General features: G+C 43.8%; 1 protein-coding gene across 7 annotated transcripts in view; it reads left to right on the forward strand.

Moving 5' to 3' along the window:
- cntnap5a (contactin associated protein family member 5a) overlaps positions 1-21,581 on the forward strand; it is a 243,768-nt gene that overhangs the window by 140,947 nt on the left and 81,240 nt on the right. For all 7 annotated transcript variants that reach the window (XM_075480316.1, XM_075480317.1, XM_075480321.1 and 4 more), the window contains one exon: positions 11,866-11,972. In XM_075480316.1, coding sequence (XP_075336431.1) covers positions 11,866-11,972 — 107 coding nt within the window. The remainder of the gene's footprint in view (positions 1-11,865; positions 11,973-21,581) is intronic.

Below are 21,581 nucleotides of genomic sequence, written 5' to 3' on the forward strand. Positions count from 1 at the left end.
TCAGAAAACCAGCCTGCACAGGACAGCTGAACTTAGTTTGGCTTTTCTGTGGATTTCATCCTCATTTATTTGACAGAGTTAAAGTTAAAGATGCCATTTTTCTCCAGCCAGGAGAAAGAAGACGATTGGTTTGCCCAGGTTTGTCTGGACTAAACATTCAGAGGGAGTTTGGCTCTTTGGAGAGTCCAAAACACCACAAAACGAGACATGAAAACACCACAGTAGGAAAATGCTGTTCGAGGTATTCTCGAGTAAAGTCATCGCCTCCCTGGAGTGGAATAAATAAATGATAGAACAGCAGTAAGCCTGAAGCCAGGGATGTACAGGCCACGCTGGTGTGACATGAATGTTCACAGATCAATAATCCAACAACATTCAAACCCATTGATTTGGTGGAGTCTGCTAAGCATGCAATCAAATTCCACTGTAGGGAGCAAAAAGAGCACTTCAGGGAGAAAGCAGCCCGCTCCCTGTAGCTGGAACTCTGATCTCAGCTCTAAAGCCTGATGTCGGGGAGTTTCCAGGACCACCTTCATATTTTGTTGCCCTTTTAATTCAATTCAGTTTTATTCATATAGCGCCAAATACAACAAATGTCATCTCAAGGCACTTAGATAGTAAGTCCAATTCAAGCCAATTGGAATTAAATTCATTGTAATCATAATTATTCATAAAATAATCCAATTCATTCATATAGAGCCAATTCAAAAACAGTTTCCCAGCTAAGGAAACAGATTGCACCGAAACTTGTCTTCAGTCCTGAGCCTGAGGCGACTGTGGAGAGGAACGGCTCCCTTTGAACAGGAAGAAACCTCTGAGAACCAGAACCAGGGAGGGTGGCCATCAGAACCAGAACCAGGAAGGGTGGCCATCAGAACCAGAACCAGGAAGGGTGGCCATCAGAACCAGAACCAGGAAGGGTGGCCATCAGAACCAGAACCAGAACCAGAACCAGGGAGGGTGGCCATCAGAACCAGAACCAGAACCAGGAAGGGTGGCCACCAGAACCAGAACCAGGAAGGGTGGCCATCAGAACCAGAACCAGGGAGGGTGGCCATCAGAACCAGAACCAGGAAGGGTGGCCATCAGAACCAGAACCAGAACCAGGAAGGGTGGCCACCAGAACCAGAACCAGGAAGGGTGGCCACCAGAACCAGAACCAGAACCAGAACCAGGGAGGGTGGCCATCAGAACCAGAACCAGAACCAGGAAGGGTGGCCATCAGAACCAGAACCAGAACCAGGAAGGGTGGCCATAAGAACCAGAACCAGACCCAGGAAGGGTGGCCATCAGAACCAGAACCAGAACCAGGAAGGGTGGCCACCAGAACCAGAACCAGAACCAGACCCAGGAAGGGTGGCCACCAGAACCAGAACCAGAACCAGGAAGGGTGGCCATCAGAACCAGAACCAGGAAGGGTGGCCACCAGAACCAGAACCAGAACCAGGAAGGGTGGCCATCAGAACCAGAACCAGAACCAGGAAGGGTGGCCATAAGAACCAGAACCAGAACCAGGAAGGGTGGCCATCAGAACCAGAACCAGAACCAGGAAGGGTGGCCACCAGAACCAGAACCAGAACCAGGAAGGGTGGCCATAAGAACCAGAACCAGAACCAGGAAGGGTGGCCATAAGAACCAGAACCAGACCCAGGAAGGGTGGCCATCAGAACCAGAACCAGAACCAGGAAGGGTGGCCATAAGAACCAGAACCAGAACCAGGAAGGGTGGCCACCAGAACCAGAACCAGAACCAGACCCAGGAAGGGTGGCCACCAGAACCAGAACCAGAACCAGGAAGGGTGGCCATCAGAACCAGAACCAGGAAGGGTGGCCACCAGAACCAGAACCAGAACCAGGAAGGGTGGCCATCAGAACCAGAACCAGAACCAGGAAGGGTGGCCATAAGAACCAGAACCAGAACCAGGAAGGGTGGCCATAAGAACCAGAACCAGAACCAGGAAGGGTGGCCATCAGAACCAGAACCAGAACCAGGAAGGGTGGCCACCAGAACCAGAACCAGAACCAGACCCAGGAAGGGTGGCCACCAGAACCAGAACCAGAACCAGGAAGGGTGGCCATCAGAACCAGAACCAGAACCAGGAAGGGTGGCCACCAGAACCAGAACCAGGAAGGGTGGCCACCAGAACCAGAACCAGAACCAGACCCAGGAAGGGTGGCCACCAGAACCAGAACCAGAACCAGGAAGGGTGGCCATCAGAACCAGAACCAGAACCAGGAAGGGTGGCCACCAGAACCAGAACCAGAACCAGACCCAGGAAGGGTGGCCATCAGAACCAGAACCAGAACCAGGAAGGGTGGCCACCAGAACCAGAACCAGAACCAGACCCAGGAAGGGTGGCCATCAGAACCAGAACCAGAACCAGGAAGGGTGGCCACCAGAACCAGAACCAGAACCAGAACCAGACCCAGGAAGGGTGGCCATCAGAACCAGAACCAGACCCAGGAAGGGTGGCCATCAGAACCAGAACCAGAACCAGGAAGGGTGGCCACCAGAACCAGAACCAGGAAGGGTGGCCACCAGAACCAGAACCAGAACCAGACCCAGGAAGGGTGGCCACCAGAACCAGAACCAGACCCAGGAAGGGTGGCCATCAGAACCAGAACCAGAACCAGGAAGGGTGGCCATCAGAACCAGAACCAGAACCAGGAAGGGTGGCCACCAGAACCAGAACCAGGAAGGGTGGCCACCAGAACCAGAACCAGAACCAGACCCAGGAAGGGTGGCCATCAGAACCAGAACCAGAACCAGACTCAGGAAGGGTGGCCACCAGAACCAGAACCAGGAAGGGTGGCCACCAGAACCAGAACCAGAACCAGACCCAGGAAGGGTGGCCACCAGAACCAGAACCAGAACCAGACCCAGGAAGGGTGGCCACCAGAACCAGAACCAGAACCAGACCCAGGAAGGGTGGCCATCAGAACCAGAACCAGACCCAGGAAGGGTGGCCACCAGAACCAGAACCAGGAAGGGTGGCCACCAGAACCAGAACCAGAACCAGAACCAGGAAGGGTGGCCATCAGAACCAGAACCAGAACCAGGAAGGGTGGCCACCAGAACCAGAACCAGAACCAGACCCAGGAAGGGTGGCCATCAGAACCAGAACCAGACTCAGGAAGGGTGGCCATCAGAACCAGAACCAGACCCAGGAAGGGTGGCCACCAGAACCAGAACCAGGAAGGGTGGCCATCAGAACCAGAACCAGAACCAGGAAGGGTGGCCACCAGAACCAGAACCAGGAAGGGTGGCCATCAGAACCAGAACCAGAACCAGGAAGGGTGGCCACCAGAACCAGAACCAGGAAGGGTGGCCATCAGAACCAGACTCAGGAAGGGTGGCCATCAGAACCAGAACCAGGAAGGGTGGCCATCAGTACCAGAACCAGAACCAGGAAGGGTGGCCATCAGAACCAGACCCAGGAAGGGTGGCCACCAGAACCAGAACCAGGAAGGGTGGCCACCAGAACCAGAACCAGACCCAGGAAGGGTGGCCATCAGAACCAGAACCAGGAAGGGTGGCCACCAGAACCAGAACCAGAACCAGACCCAGGAAGGGTGGCCATCAGAACCAGAACCAGGAAGGGTGGCCATCAGAACCAGAACCAGAACCAGGAAGGGTGGCCATCAGAACCAGAACCAGGAAGGGTGGCCATCAGAACCAGAACCAGGGAGGGTGGCCATCAGAACCAGAACCAGGAAGGGTGGCCATCAGAACCAGAACCAGGAAGGGTGGCCATCAGAACCAGAACCAGGGAGGGTGGCCATCAGAACCAGAACCAGGAAGGGTGGCCATCAGAACCAGAACCAGACCCAGGGAGGGTGGCCATCAGAACCAGAACCAGAACCAGGAAGGGTGGCCATCAGAACCAGAACCAGAACCAGGAAGGGTGGCCATCAGAACCAGAACCAGAACCAGACCCAGGAAGGGTGGCCATCAGAACCAGAACCAGGAAGGGTGGCCATCAGAACCAGAACCAGAACCAGGAAGGGTGGCCATCAGAACCAGACCCAGGAAGGGTGGCCATCAGAACCAGAACCAGGAAGGGTGGCCATCAGAACCAGAACCAGACCCAGGAAGGGTGGCCATCAGAACCAGAACCAGAACCAGACCCAGGAAGGGTGGCCATCAGAACCAGGAAGGGTGGCCATCAGAACCAGAACCAGGAAGGGTGGCCATCAGAACCAGACCCAGGAAGGGTGGCCATCAGAACCAGAACCAGGAAGGGTGGCCATCAGAACCAGAACCAGAACCAGGAAGGGTGGCCATCAGAACCAGACCCAGGAAGGGTGGCCATAAGAACCAGAACCAGGAAGGGTGGCCATAAGAACCAGAACCAGGAAGGGTGGCCATCAGAACCAGAACCAGGAAGGGTGGCCATCAGAACCAGAACCAGGAAGGGTGGCCATCAGAACCAGAACCAGGAAGGGTGGCCATCAGAACCAGAACCAGGAAGGGTGGCCATCAGAACCAGAACCAGGAAGGGTGGCCATAAGAACCAGAACCAGGAAGGGTGGCCATCAGAACCAGACCCAGGAAGGGTGGCCATAAGAACCAGAACCAGGAAGGGTGGCCATCAGAACCAGAACCAGGAAGGGTGGCCATCAGAACCAGAACCAGGAAGGGTGGCCATCAGAACCAGACCCAGGAAGGGTGGCCATCAGAACCAGAACCAGGAAGGGTGGCCATCAGAACCAGAACCAGGAAGGGTGGCCATCAGAACCAGAACCAGGAAGGGTGGCCATCAGAACCAGAACCAGGAAGGGTGGCCATCAGAACCAGAACCAGGAAGGGTGGCCATCTGCCTCCATCACAGTTCTTCTGGCGGGTGGAGGGCAGCACGAGGAAGGGGCTGAGACGGACCCTCGTGGATCTATGTCAACCTTCTAGTCTGGGTGGAGATTTTGATCAATCTCCAACCGACATGAAACCCAAATCTTTAAAAGCAAGCCCATGCACCCCAAAACGACCGTAATCCATCTCACGCCACACAACACGGTCCTGGGTGATATCAGTCCAGGGGCAGGGATACGGGAACTCTTAGAAAGACCACAGCGGATCCTATTAGATCATCTTTCACAGCCTCCATCGGGCCGGTAACCACACTTTGATACGACACGAGTACTTTAGTGATGTGTGGTTTATCGGGCCAGATGTGCAGCAGCCTGCTGGGAAACCTCCTGACGGCCGAAGCCCGTCAGAGTTGCTCTTTAGGCTCCATCCTTGGGCCAATTCTCTTTTTTCTCTTTCAAATTTTAAGAAGCGCAATCTTTCTTTTCATCGCTATGCTGATGATGTCCAGATCTACCTGCCTGTGAAATCTAAATCCCTTAACTCTGTACAGACACTACTTGATTGTCAAATCCTGGATGTCTGCAAACTTTTTGAATTTGCATGAAAAGAAGACTGGAATCATAATGTTTGGATGTGGTCCAGCAGACTTTTCCTGCTGGCTTCCTGGCACGTTCCATCTGCAGGATCTTCTGAGGCTTTTAAATCCTCCTTAAAAACACACTCTTTCTCCCCGGCTTTTAATCATATTTAAGTAGACTCTTGGCTGATCGCCTTGATTTGTTTTATATCTTTATTTTATTTATTTTAATGTATTTTATTTGAACTTATTTTATTCTATTTTATTGCACTGTGTTTTAGTATCTATTGATTTTAACTGCTTGGAACGGTAGCAGGGATGTGAACTGATAAGATTTTTACGATTCCAATTCCATTTTCGCGTCTGCTTAACGATTCGGTTCTTTGTCGGTTCCCTTATCGATTCTCATTTGGAGAAAAAGGACAACAAACCGGTCGATTAGCATCAACTTTGTTTAGTTTAGAAGTAACACGAGTCGTGACCTCACAAACCCAACAACGGTGAGGTCCACATTGGTCTATCCTGGCCTGGGTAATTTAACTCTTCCTGCTCTGGTGAAAGGAGAAGCTGGAGGTAGAGGTGAACTGGGGGTAGTACCACCAGCCTCTGGCTCTGAGCCAGTCAGGCTCTGTCTCTCATGATTTCATCTAAATGTAATGCCTGAGAAGGCATTCATTTAACCTTAACCGTTACTAACAGCAGCTTTTACAATGAGGCAAATGGTGCTAACATGATAGGCAGTGTTAGTTAGTTAGTTACCTGCAGTGTTAGCCGAGGACATGCTAACGTTGCTAACGTTGCTGCTGGGTTCAGATTCACCAACGTTAGTCCGGAGCGGATCGAAAACGCGACATTCATTCATAGTTATTGCATGTTGGTAGTATTTCCTCCCTTTGGTGAAATATTCACTTTGCAAGTTGCCCTGTTGTCGTCTTTTTTAGGGATGTGGAACCAAACTTTCCAGCGTTTGTACCGCTTGGGCGCCATGTTTACTGTTGGCTGCTGGCTGCGCTGGACTCGCCACGCAACGCTGCGTGGTGACGTCATTCGCGCCCACTGGGATCGATAAGGGAATCATTTGCTAAATCGCCAAAACGATTCCAAGGAATTGAAACACTGGGAACCGGTTCTCAACAAGAACCGGTTCTTGATTCTCATCCCTAACCTGGGTAGCATTATCTGAGTCACTTTTACCTTTAATGCAGCTTTTATCCTGTACAGCACTTTGGTCAACCTCGGTTGTTTTTTAAATGTGCTCTATAAATAAAGTTTGAGTTGAGTTTAGTCAGATTCAGCGTGTAGAAAAGTGAGATTTCCACCTGCTTCCACCCCCGGCTGCTGTGATTCACAGCGCTGACACAGTGATATGATGCTCTGTTGTGACACGTTGTTGTGGGGAAACTCTGAAGCTTCACCCGGCGGACGCAGAATCCTGAGCAGACAGCGAGTATCACAGCCGCCGTTTCTCTCTGTCACCGCTGCAGATGAGTCTGAAAGAAGCTAACGCACATGTGGCCTGAATGCTGTCCTCACACAGATGGATGAAGACATTAATGCTCCGTATCTCACCGCTGAAAAGGGCTCCAGAGACATAACAATGAATCAAGAGACACAGCGAAGTTGTTCCACCTTTTCTAAAGAGTCTCAGAGATGTTGCATCCGTTTTAATGACGGCGGCACTGGGAGGCCTCTGAGGCGAATGTGCCGCGCTCAGCAACCTTCTCCGGGCGGCGTTTTAATAACAGATGCAGCCCGGTGGTCCCGGCTCAGACACCTCCAGGTCAGCGAGGGATTAATCCTCCAAAATGTTAATGGGATCTCACACAAATGTTCCCACAAATAAAGCCGAGGAGGATGCTGCAACTTCTGAGCTGCCAGCAGAGACTGATGGCGGGCGGGCCCGATGTTAGCCGCCATCTCCCTTTGCCCCACCAAAGCCCCAAAATAAAGCAACTTAATGGAATTTTAAATCCAGAATCTATTTTATATGATGAAACCACCTGTTATTTATCTATTCAACTCAACTCAACACATTTTTTATCATGTATTTTGTGTTACACAATACAAAAAGACAATCACCAGTTTTCAGGATTACACTTTTTTTTTTTTTTGGTCAGTTGGACCAACAGTTTTCTTGTTTTCTCAGTTTTCTTTTACATAATAAAGGTTTATTATTGCTATTATATAAATGTGAAGTAATTACTTCTGAATTAATTATATTGAAAGGGAAAAAAACAGTGAACTTTTTTCTGCTGTTTAAATGTTTTTATAATTAACGGGTCAAAAAATGAGCCATAAGACAATCTTTGTACCCTAGTGGTGTACAGCCCACATGGAAACATAAACAAAAATAAAGTATGACTTTTTCTAATGATGGGGTCCCTTTAGGAAAAGTCATAACATTTAAAGTTGGAAAAAGATAGTTTAAGGTATTTTTTCTGCAGCTAAACATGGTGGTGGCTCCCATAAGACAACAGGAGGGTTAAACCCCCGAGCACGAGAGAAAATTAACTTTTATCAGAGCTAATCTCCTCTTCTCTCAGTCTAATTACACCTCAGTTTATGGCCAGTGTGCACTTCAGCGCGCTGCCTGCTGTAATTTCCCGTCCTGTAAGGGCAGCCGTGGACACAACAACAGAAAATAGCCCGATGGTAATTAAAGCGAGGGCTGCAACCCTATCTGTGTGGCGGCCGGGCCGCTGTGCTGCAGCTAATAGGTGAGAGATAAAGTGTATGAAATTATAGATGCATGCTTGAAAGCCTGGCAATTATGTGAAACCGTAGGAGGCTCGAGGAAGGGACTATTAATCAGAAGAGCGCGGCTTAAATTTTCTGTTGAAATCCCATTAACGGGCGTTCTCTGAAGGTGACGGCGGCGCTTTTGTTTTCACTTTCCTGCGAGGGCGCCGGGCCAGGCGCCGCGCGCTCGATGTGGATTTGTTATTCAGCCTCACGGAGCACAAATCATGGGTACAGTAGCCTTCAGACGGGCTCCACGGCCGGGTTCTCAGCAGAGGAAGCAGAGGCGGAGCCCCGACAGACGCTGTAAAGAGCCCGCATCTTATTAAGTTCCTGTTTCTCTTTATTATTATTATCCCGACAGTTTTTCAGCACATAACTACTCCTGCAGACTTTCAGCTGTTTCTACAATTTTGGTATTTTAAAAGCCTGCTGATGGTTTACAATCTGTGATCTGTTCAGAGAATATAAACCAGTCCAGACTAAACATGGAGAAGCAGCATTTAGCTGTTATGCTGCCAACAAGTGGAACAAACTGCCAGTGGAGATTAAACTTTCACCAGATGGAGACATTTTTAAATCCAGGTTAAAGACATTTCTGTTCTCATGTGTCTATGCATGAAATCTGCACGCTATCTTTGAACTTATCTGGACTGTTGCTGGTTTTTAAATTCATTTAAATGATTTTATTTGTTTCTCTTTATATTCTTTTATGTATTTTAATGCTTCTTCCACTCCCTGCTGCAATGCTTTTATTTTATGTGAAGCACTTTGAACTGTTCTGTATATGAAATGTGCTACAAATAAATTTGATTTGATATCAAAACGTTCAGCTCTTTCAGCAGATTCCTGCTATCATTTTCTGTGTTTTTAACTTTTACACTTTTTAAGATATTCAACTTTTATTCAAATTTTCCCGTCATTCAAATGAATGGAAACTGCTTTCAGCTCATCTAAATCATCTCCCTCTTTCCAACCTAACTACTCCTGCATGCTTTCAGCTAGAGACACCATTCAAACTTTAAAATGTTCACAAGACATTCAGCTATTACCAACTGTTTCAGCTTTTTCAAATCTTCAGCTTATTTTGAAATATGACAGTTTCAAAAACATGAACATTTTGCTCCTTCTTGATTTTTATGAATGAGAACACAGCTGAGTGCGTGCTGATAAGTTTCACATTTTTCATTTTTTTCAAACAAATTACTATAACTTTCATACAGTTTAACTTAGAGAAGCAAATTATACCTTAAAATGTAGGAAAATTTGTCCTCTTTCAGCCAATGTAACTACTAAAGAGCTCACATTTACAGAATACACACACAGTATGAAAATGCTGTTCGAGGTATTCTCGAGTAAAGTCATCGCCTCCCTGGAGTGGAATAAATAAATGATAGAACAGCAGTAAGCCTGAAGCCAGGGATGTACAGGCCACGCTGGTGTGACATGAATGTTCACAGATCAATAATCCAACAACATTTAAACCATACATCCACACAAAATGTTTTCAACAGATTTATTTGTAAGTAGAGTAGAACACGTTCTAATTACTTGTTTCATGGATGAACAAAAACAGGAGTGTTGGGTTCAATATTACCCATCCCCTAACCCTATTTATTCAAAAATGCCCCCCCCCCCCATCCACAAATCTCCACAAAGTCCCATTCAAAATGTTAAATGAAAAATGCCACTCTTCCTCTGAGGATGGAGGCTACAGGTGCAACGGCCTCAGATTCAAGTCATGATGATGCTAAAATATACTTTCCTCAACTATATTTAAGTTCCCTAGAAGAGCCAACCTTCAATTTTTTTTAATTCAAATATTTATTAGTGTTTTAGTTGGTACAAGACATATACAGTATCACAGACCACATGTTCACATTCTGAAGATGAAAAGAAAAACTCAGCTGGAACCGGGGCTGCCACATGAAAAACCAAGTGTATGCACGTCCAAAAACCATCAAAAACAAAAACAAAACAGCATACACCATTAAATACACCTCTCAGGTACCAGTAACAATATATTCAACACATATTTAACATTTTGTTAGGCTTATTTTCCAATCTAATAACTATTTATTGTGATATATGACCAGAAATGATCCCACACTGACACTATAGTTTTGTCCCTATTTTTAAGCTTGCTGAGCATGCATTCATAAGAAGCCATTTTTCTCATTTTATTAGCCCATTCCTTCATTTTTGGAGCAGTTTGTGTTTTCCAGTGGGTTAGAATAACTCTAGCTGCCACCATGATAACTGAGAATTTTCCACCTGAAATGTTTGGTATCCGTGGCCTATCCCCCAATAAACACAGTCTAGGGCAGAGAGGTGAGGGTTCTCCCAGCCAATCACTGAGAGTCCGCATGACCACTAACCAGAAGGGTTTAATCACTATACAGTCCAACCTTCAATTTTGAAAATACTCCCTTAAATTCCCATTAATTCCCATGGAAAGTTTCCGTCTTTGAACATTCCAGGAAAAGAAAAGAAACGTTTACGCGGGCCCTGGAGTCGCAGCAGCGGCTGTGACTTTTACTCCGCCACAAACGTCCAGATTCACAGGTTCATCACAGATTAATTGTTTATTCTTGCGCTGGAAAGTCTGGCAAATGAAAATATAAGCGCATCGTGAAGAAGATTTTTCATTTAATCAGCTGACAAGAAAATTAATTAGCAGCTAGACTGATAATCAATTAATTACAAGCAATCAGGAGCAATAAAGCCAAACATTCTCCGGATGAAGCTTTTAAATGGGATAATTGGTCCGTCTCTTGTTTTTTTTTCTGGTATTCTAATTTACATTTCTTTCAATTTTCAGTTCTAATTAGATTGAACAAGGACTCATTAGGATGTTATATTTATATGGTGCTCTGAGGACCCCCCCACACACTTCTTCCTGTTTCCCTCCAAGCAGCCAGACTCTCCTGGAACCCTTAAAGTGTCCTGATCAGCAGTTCTGCAGCTTTTCTTTGGACATTTTCTGCCTTTTCACTCATCTTCAGTCCAGTTTTTCTCTGTTAAGCCACTTAACTCTGAGCTATGAACCATTCAGGCAGGAAAAAGGCTCCTAACTCAAGGGATGGACCAGTGTTGTGTCCAACTTAGCAAAGAAGCCGTTTTAAACTGGATCTTTAGGCACTTTGTTCCCAGCAGCCTGTCACAGAGACACATCATTTGTTCCCATTTCTTTAGCTGCATCTGTGAAAAACAGCTTCATAGTTTCAACTTTTTTGTACATTTACGTTAAAACTGCTTTCAGTTACCAAAAGAGTCAAATTAATATAACAAATTCAGTTTAAAGAAAATCCTAATCCCAAAATTCTGAATGATATCACGTCTAAAAGTAGAAAAGTAGGAAAAAAACAGACAATAATAAGAATTATATGTTATTCAACATCAATAAAAAGTAAATTAGTTTCAATTTAACTCTGAACTAACTCTGGTTCTGACTCAGATTCTGGGTTTATGTTCATGTTGGAACATGTTTCAGTGAATCTCTGCAGCTGTTACCATGGAAACATCTGCAGATATTCACTTTAAAGCTGCTCAGAACTGAACTAACTCTGGTTCTGCCTCAGATTCTGGGTTTGCATGTTCCAGTGAATCTCTTTAAACGATATAAATGGGAATGAGGGCTCCTCTCTGTGTGTTTTCTCTCAGTCGGAGGACTAATTGACATGCATCAGAGGTGTTTTCCTGGTGCTGAGCTGCTGTGTTGCTGTTGTTTTTTCCCACAGATGCCTGCCTAACCTGTGTGAACACGGCGCCCGCTGCTCCCAGACGTGGAGCTCCTTCTCCTGCGACTGTTCGGGAACAGGATACTCCGGCGCCACCTGTCACAACTGTGAGCATTTTCATTTCTTCACTCCGTCGCAAAGCTGCCATTACACATCCAAACCGATTCAGCCCGTCTCTGTCAGTGCTGCCCTCGCTGTCTGCAGGAAGCCGTCCTGCTCAGGCTTGACGTGACCTCACCATCATCACGTTTCTGCCAGTCTCCTTTTCCCCGCTCCATCCTAAAATAGCCCTCGGCTGGCTGACTTCACGCTGGCTCTGCCTGCCGGAGTTCTTCCTTCCGGGTGTCATTTCTTGACATCTCCTTGATATCTGCGGCGGAGTGTTGTTGGAAGGTGTGTGAAACTTCCCGGCCCCAGAATGCTGATGTCGTGTTTATATGCAGGCGGCTACTGTTCAGTTTGACTGCTGGAGGAAACATGGCAGATAAGAGCATCGGCTGCATTTGAAATAGGTTCTTTCATCAGACTCGACTTTTTGTAGCCGCGACTCAGAGCTGAGTGCCAACAACCCGAGGACCTGAGACAGAGCCAGTTGGTTCTTAGTCAGAAAGGAATGCAGTAAATAACCAGCAACAGGAAACTAACCCAGAGAAGCTGTCCAAGGCAGGCGGGCACACCTTCGACATGTCGGCGGTCCGTCACCTCTTATTCAGCCCGTTCCCTCAGTAGATGCCTGTAAAACTGTTCACAGGACGCCTCCAGCTGTAACCGCTGTTATTTACTAATCTTTGTATTCTATATTTTTAAGTCATGGACTGTGTTCGAAACCGCATACTACTCATACTAACTTTCTGAGTTAGTATGCGAGTTTGAGTAAGCAGAAGTTCCCGGATGCATACTAGATTCTCCTAAATGTTGGGTATGCATCATGAGGTTACTACTCATACTCAAACTACCCAAGATGCAACGTAACGTGACGTTGCCGATCGTCATTTCCTGTCAAAACGGCAGTTTCAAGCTAGCTACAACGAGGGTAGGTTCACTTCCTGTTTTCAAAACAAAAGCACCAATTGTATGGTAATGGCTTTCCCTATGATAAAAGGCAACGGGTATTTTATTTTGTGAAAATAACAGGAAGTGCGTTGCTCACTGCGGCTAGCTTTAGTAGGGCCGAATTCGTGGGAACAAAATGGTAAACAGCCGGTATTTTGTCAGGTTTTCAACACGTTGGGGATCTAAACGACTACTTTCTCGCCTGAAAATGTTTCAAATGTTGCTAAAGTTTACAGAGTTTAGAGCTTAAGGGAAATCAGCTTCAGGCCGGCTGAATTCGACTCGGGCAGGAGCGAAATGCATTGTGGGTAAACGCTCTGCATACTGTCTGATCGATGAGTATATAGTATGTAATATGCAGTATGGAAGTATGTCGTATGTAGTATGCAGTATGCAGTATGTAATATGTAGTATGTAGTATGTAGTGTGTTGTATGTAGTATGCAGTATGTAGTATGTAGTATGTAGTATGTAGTGTGTTGTATGTAGTATGTAGTATGTAGTGTGTTGTATGTAGTATGTAGTATGTAGTGTGTTGTATGTAGTATGCAGTATGTAGTATGTAGTATGTAGTATGTAGTGTGTTGTATGTAGTATGTAGTGTGTAGTATGCAGTATGTAGTATGCAGTATGTAGTATGCAGTATGTAGTATGCCGTATGTAGTATGCAGTATGCAGTATGCAGTATGTAGTATGTAGTATGTAGTATGTAGTATGTAGTGTGTTGTATGTAGTATGCAGTATGTAGTATGTAGTATGTAGTATGTAGTGTGTTGTATGTAGTATGTAGTGTGTAGTAAGTAGTATGTAGTATGCAGTATGCAGTATGTAGTATGCAGTATGTAGTATGTAGTATGCAGTATGCAGTATGTAGTATGCAGTATGTAGTATGTAGTATGCAGTATGCAGTATGTAGTATGCAGTATGCAGTATGCAGTATGCAGTATGTAGTATGCAGCATGCAGTATGCAGTATGCAGTATGTAGTATGCAGTATGTAGTATGCAGTATGCAGTATGTAGTATGCAGTATGTAGTATGCAGAATGGAGTATGCATCCGGGAACTTCTCGCAAACTAAAACTCGTAGTATGAGTAGTAGGGGAAGTAGGATAATTAAGCGGTTTGGAACACAGCCCAGGTTCCAGTCCAACTTTTGATCTGTTGGCTTTCTGAATCTTCCACCTGGAAGTGTGACACTAAACAACGAGCTTCACCCTGTGAGCTGCTGTGCACATATTTACCCAAAAAGCCGGAGCGGGGCCTTTTAATGTGGGCTGTCCCACTTAGAGAGAGCAGTTTCCCTCTGAGACTTTCATTTGTCTCCAGGTTGCCTCGTGTTGGGCTGAATTTAGGATTCTGTGAGCTTCAGAGGCAGAAACATGGTGTCAGGATAGTTGTGGTAGATTCTGTTTAACAGCAACTTATTGGATCAGCACCGGCTGTAACTCACTGAGAGCTGCATTAGATGGCAGGAAACTCTCAGCTCTGCTGTTTTTGCACTGATGCATGAATATAAACTCTGTTCTGAAGGATGAAGCAGCCGAACGCGGCCCTGTTAGGATGAAACACGGCTCTTATCTTCCTTCCCTCCTCCTCATGCCTGAGATACTGATACTAACTGCAGAACAAAGAGACATTTTTCCTGTTCTCCTGCTCGCTGTAGCATGGCTGAGGTCAGTGGGAAACACGAATAACTCGACTGGAGGCCTGATTTTTCAGGCTCACCGGCGCCGCCTCACACTGTGAGCAGCTTCTGTGGCGCAGATGAAGGATTCACTGCCGTCCCTCCTTAATTTACATCCCAGCTGGCCCAGATGAAGCCCCACGTCGGTGTTCCAGGGTCCAGATTAAAGCTGCGAGTGAGCGGGCCGCCTCATCGTTCAGCATTAAAGATGCACCGTCACTGCGAGCTTTCTACACTTCGAGCTTCTCTCCTTCCCCCTATCCGTGTTTAAATCCTTTTTCAGTCATTCGTCTCACGTTTATCAAACTTTTTCAGCCTAAATATCTCCAGCTGGTGAAGTTTTCCGGCTGTTTTAAAACCAGCAGCTGAAATCCAAAGGGTCTGAAGACCCTTCGTCTCTCTTCTTCCTCCTCATCCTCGTTTATTTCCATCGACTCAAAGGCAGCGTTGCCCATCATCAATTTGAGTTTTATATCACAGCGGGACACTTTTAAGGAAACAATGATCTGAAGTAGGGCTGGGCGAGTTAACTCGTTATTATTCATTATTTAATTATTTAACGCTAATAAATATTTGACGCAGTTTTTTTATTTTATTTTATTTTAATTTTTTTGTGCCTTTAATGGATTGGAAAGTTCAGAGAGACAGGAAGCAGGGGGCAGAGAGAGGGGGAACGACATGCAGCACCCCTGTTTTATTATTTCTTTTATTTTGTAAAAGTCTGTTGCTCACAGGGTTTTATTTTGTAAAAGTCTGTTGCTCACAGGCTTTTATTTTGTAAAAGTCTGTCGCTCACAGGCTTTTATTTTGTAAAAGTCTGCTGCTCACAGGCTTTTATTCTGTAAAAGTCTGTTGCTCACAGGGTTTTATTTTGTAAAAGTCTGTTGCTCACAGGCTTTTATTTTGTAAAAGTCTGTCGCTCACAGGCTTTTATTTTGTAAAAGTCTGCTGCTCACAGGCTTTTATTTTGTAAAAGTCTGCTGCTGTCTGCTGTGGAACAGGAAAAGAAAGTAATCGGCGGATCCACCAAACATGGAGAAGGGTACGGAACTTTTACTCGGCCATTTTCATGTTAAAGTTCTTCCAGACGGCGGAGTCGACAGAACCAAAGTCATCTGTAAACACTGCCAAGTTGAATTGTCTTCTCAGCGTAGTAGTTCCAGTCTAAAATATCACTTAAAGGCAAAACACACAACTGATAGCAGCAAGTCATTCAAGGAAACAGACAGTGGAGCGAGGCTTCTACATAAAAACTACAGAAAGATGCTGATGTTAAAAGTGTGTTTGCACAACAAATGTTATGGCACTTTCATTCATATGGCAGCACATTTAAAATAAAGCTAAATGCTAAAAGCTATACACTACTTTTGGATTCATTTTTGGATTCTGCGTACAAGTGCGATTAATCGTGATTAATCAGGGAAATCATGTGATTAATTATATGTTAATCGCTGCCCAGGCCTAGTCTGAAGAACATGAAGCGTTAAAATGGCGTCCATCAGGGTGACGGAGAAGGAAACATGGAGAGGTAATGACCTCAGACAGGCAGCTGCCTCAGTGATTTTGGGCTGAATAACTGTGTTCTCTAGCTTCAGACTGCGCTCTGATTTCCTCTTTGTTCACCAACCTTTCTACCTGTAACTCTGTCTCTGCTCTGAGGAACGCTTTCATCAGAATGTGAGTCATGGAGCGCAGACCCAGCTGGACCTTTCATTTATGAGCCACCTTTGAGAGCTGAGTGGTTTTGGCTGAAAAGGAGCGAGAGAAGCTGGAGATCTGTGACATGTTGAAGGGAAGGAAACCGTTCAGGGGTGTCTGTGTGCTTTTATTGGGACACGATTTCATCTTTGGGTTTATTTTATGGGCAACAGTGGAAGGAAAAGTAATGGGCTGTGTTCCATACCGCATACTACATACTGCATACTGCATACTGCATACTACATACTGCATACTACATACTGCATACTGCATACTACATACTACATACTGCATACTACATACTGCATACTACATACTGCATACTACATACTGCATACTACATACTACATACTACATACTGCATACTACATACTACATACTGCATACTACATACTACATACTACATACTACATACTACATACTGCATACTGCATACTACATACTACATACTGCATACTACATACTGCATACTACATACTACATACTGCATACTACATACTGCATACTACATACTGCATACTACATACTACATACTACATACTGCATACTACATACTACATACTGCATACTACATACTACATACTGCATACTGCATACTACATACTACATACTGCATACTACATACTGCATACTACATACTACATACTACATACTGCATACTGCATACTACATACTACATACTACATACTGCATACTGCATACTACATACTGCATACTACATACTGCATACTGCATACTACATACTACATACTGCATACTACATACTGCATACTACATACTGCATACTACATACTACATACTGCATACTACATACTACATACTGCATACTACATACTACATACTACATACTGCATACTGCATACTACATACTACATACTGCATACTACATACTGCATACTACATACTGCATACTGCATACTGCATACTACATACTACATACTGCATACTACATACTGCATACTACATACTACATACTACATACTGCATACTACATACTACATACTACATACTGCATACTACATACTGCATACTACATACTACATACTACAAACTGCATACTACATACTACATACTGCATACTACATACCGCATACTACATACTGCATACTACATACTACATACTACAAACTGCATACTACATACTACATACTGCATACTACATACTACATACTACATACTGCATACTACATACTGCATACTACATACTGCATAGTACATACTACATACTACATACTGCATACTACATACTGCATACTGCATACTACATACTACAAACTGCATACTACATACTACATACTGCATACTACATACTGCATACTGCATACTGCATACTACAAACTGCATACTACATACTGCATACTACATACTACATACTGCATACTACATACTACATACTGCATACTGCATACTACATACTACAAACTGCATACTACATACTGCATACTACATACTACAAACTGCATACTACATACTGCATACTGCATACTACATACTGCATACTACATACTGCATACTACATACTGCATACTACATACTACATACTACATACTGCATAGTACATACTACATACTACATACTACATACTGCATACTACATACTGCATACTGCATACTACATACTACAAACTGCATACTACATACTACATACTGCATACTACATACTGCATACTGCATACTGCATACTACAAACTGCATACTACATACTGCATACTACATACTACATACTGCATACTACATACTACATACTGCATACTACATACTACATACTGCATACTGTATACTGTATACTACATACTGCATACTACATACTGCATACTACATACTACATACTGCATACTATATACTACATACTGCATACTGTATACTGTATACTACATACTGCATAATACATACTACATACTGCATACTGCATACTGTATACTGTATACTACATACTGCATACTCCATACTACATACTGCATACTACATACTACATACTGCATACTACATACTACATACTGCATACTGTATACTGTATACTACATACTGCATACTACATACTGCATACTACATACTACATACTGCATACTATATACTACATACTACATACTGCATACTACATACTGCATACTACATACTACATACTGCATACTACATACTACATACTGCATACTGCATACTGCATACTACAAACTGCATACTACATACTGCATACTACATACTGCATACTACATACTGCATACTGCATACTACATACTACAAACTGCATACTACATACTACATACTGCATACTACATACTACATACTGCATACTACATACTGCATACTGCATACTACATACTACAAACTGCATACTACATACTACATACTGCATACTACATACTACATACTGCATACTGCATACTACATACTGCATACTACATACTACATTCTGCATACTACATACTGCATACTACATACTGCATACTGCATACTGTATACTACATACTGCCTACTACATACTACATACTACATACTGCATACTACATACTGCATACTACATACTGCATACTACATACTGCATACTGCATACTGCATACTACATACTGCATACTGCATACTACATACTACAAACTGCATACTACATACTACATACTGCATACTACATACTGCATACTGCATACTACATACTACAAACTGCATACTACATACTACATACTGCATACTACATACTACATACTGCATACTGCATACTACATACTGCATACTACATACTACATTCTGCATACTACATACTACATACTGCATACTACATACTGCATACTGCATACTGTATACTACATACTGCCTACTACATACTACATACTACATACTGCATACTACATACTGCATACTGCATACTACATACTGCATACTACATACTACATACTGCATACTGCATACTACATACTGCATACTACATACTACATACTGCATACTGCATACTGCATACTACACACTACATACTGCATACTGCATACTACATACTGCATACTACATACTGCATACTACATACTACATACTACATACTGCATACTACATACTACATATTGCATATTACATACTACATACTGCATACTACATACTGCATACTGTATACTGCATACTACATACTGCATACTGCATACTACATACTGCATACTACATACTACATACTGCATACTGCATACTACATACTGCATACTACATACTGCATACTACATACTACATACTGCATACTGCATACTACATACTGAATACTGCATACTACATACTGCATACTACATACTACATACTGCATACTGCATACTGCATACTGCATACTACATACTGCATACTGCATACTACATACTGCATACTACATACTACATACTGCATACTACATACTGCATACTACTTACTACATACTGCATACTACATACTACATACTGCATACTACATACTGCATACTTCCATACTACATACTACATACTACATACTGCATACTGCATATTGCATACTACATACTACATACTGCATACTTCCATACTACATACTATATACTGCATTCTACATACTGCATACTGCATACTACATACTGCATACTACATACTGCATACTACATACTACATACTACATACTGCATACTGTATACTGCATACTACATACTGCATACTACATACTGCATACTACATACTACATACTTACATACTACATACTGCATACTGCATACTACATACTACATACTACATACTGCATACTGTATACTGCATACTACATACTGCATACTACATACTGCATACTACATACTACATACTACATACTGCATACTTCCATACTACATACTACATACTACATACTGCATACTACATACTACATACTGCATACTGTATACTGCATACTACATACTGCTCACTACATACTGCATACTACATACTGCATACTGCATACTACATACTGCATACTACATACTACATACTGCATACTACATACTGCATACTACATACTGCATACTACATACTACATACTGCATACTACATACTATATACTGCATTCTACATACTACATACTACATACTGCATACTACATACTGCATACTGCATACTACATACTACATACTGCATACTACATACTGCATACTACATACTGCATACTACATACTGCATACTGCCTACTACATACTGCATACTGCATACTACATACTGCATGCTGCATACTACATACTGCATACTACATACTGCATACTACATACTGCATACTACATACTCATCGATCAGACAGTATGCAGAGCGTTTACCCACAATGCATTTCGCTCCTGCCCGAGCCGAAATCAGCCGGCCCGAAGCTGATTTCTCTTAAGCTCTAAACTCTGTAAACTTTAGCAACATTTGAAACATTTTCAGGTGAGAAAGTAGTCGTTTAGATCCCCAACGTGTTGAAAACCTGACAAAATACCGGCTGTTTACAATTTTGTTCCCACGAATTCGGCGCTACTAAAGCTAGCCGCAGTGAACAACGCACTTCCTGTTATTTTCACAAAATAAAATACCTCTTGCCTTTTATCATAGGGAAAGCCATTAGCATACAATTGGTGCTTTTGTTTTGAAAACAGGAAGTGAACCTACCCTCGTTTTAGCTAGCATGAAACTGCCGTTTTGACAGGAAATGACGATCGGCGACGTCACGTTACGTTGCATCTTGGGTAGTTTGAGTATGAGTAGTAACCTCATGATGCATACCCAACATTTAGGAGAATCTAATATGCATCCGGGAACTTCTGCTTACTCAAACTCGCATACTAACTCAGAAAGTTAGTAGGAGTAGTAGGAGAATTATGCAGTTTCGAACACAGCCATGGTTTTAAAAAAGAACCATCTTCATGTGAACTTAGCCTCAGATTTTATTGGCTGAACACAACCAGGAAGTGTTTGTGTGAGTGCAGCAGGTGAAAAACACTGAAAACATCGAGGATGCCTGTGATATGTGATATCCTGTCAGTGTGTGTGGATGTGAGGACCAAAGGTGGAAAAAGCCACTTCAGAAGAAAGATGACCAGCTTAGTGACAGAAAAGGAGTGTTTGAGCGTTTGTCTGGGATGGAAGTCGTTTGGTCGTGACCTCTGCAGTCAGAGATCAGTGCAGAAAGAAGTCTTCAGCAGCAGGTCGGAGTGAGAATGTTGTTCTTTTTAGACCCTTAAGTGGAAATGAAAGAGCTGCTGTTGAACTTTGGGCTGGTGGTGCATTTGTTCACCTGATGAGGGTCTTTCCATCCTTCCCATTCTGCCCGGTAATACCTCATCTGTCCCTGCAGAAGCTGTGCTTCAGAGTA

Source organism: Odontesthes bonariensis, chromosome 12 (genome assembly GCF_027942865.1).
Source record: "Odontesthes bonariensis isolate fOdoBon6 chromosome 12, fOdoBon6.hap1, whole genome shotgun sequence".
NCBI classification, from domain to species: domain Eukaryota; kingdom Metazoa; phylum Chordata; class Actinopteri; order Atheriniformes; family Atherinopsidae; genus Odontesthes; species Odontesthes bonariensis.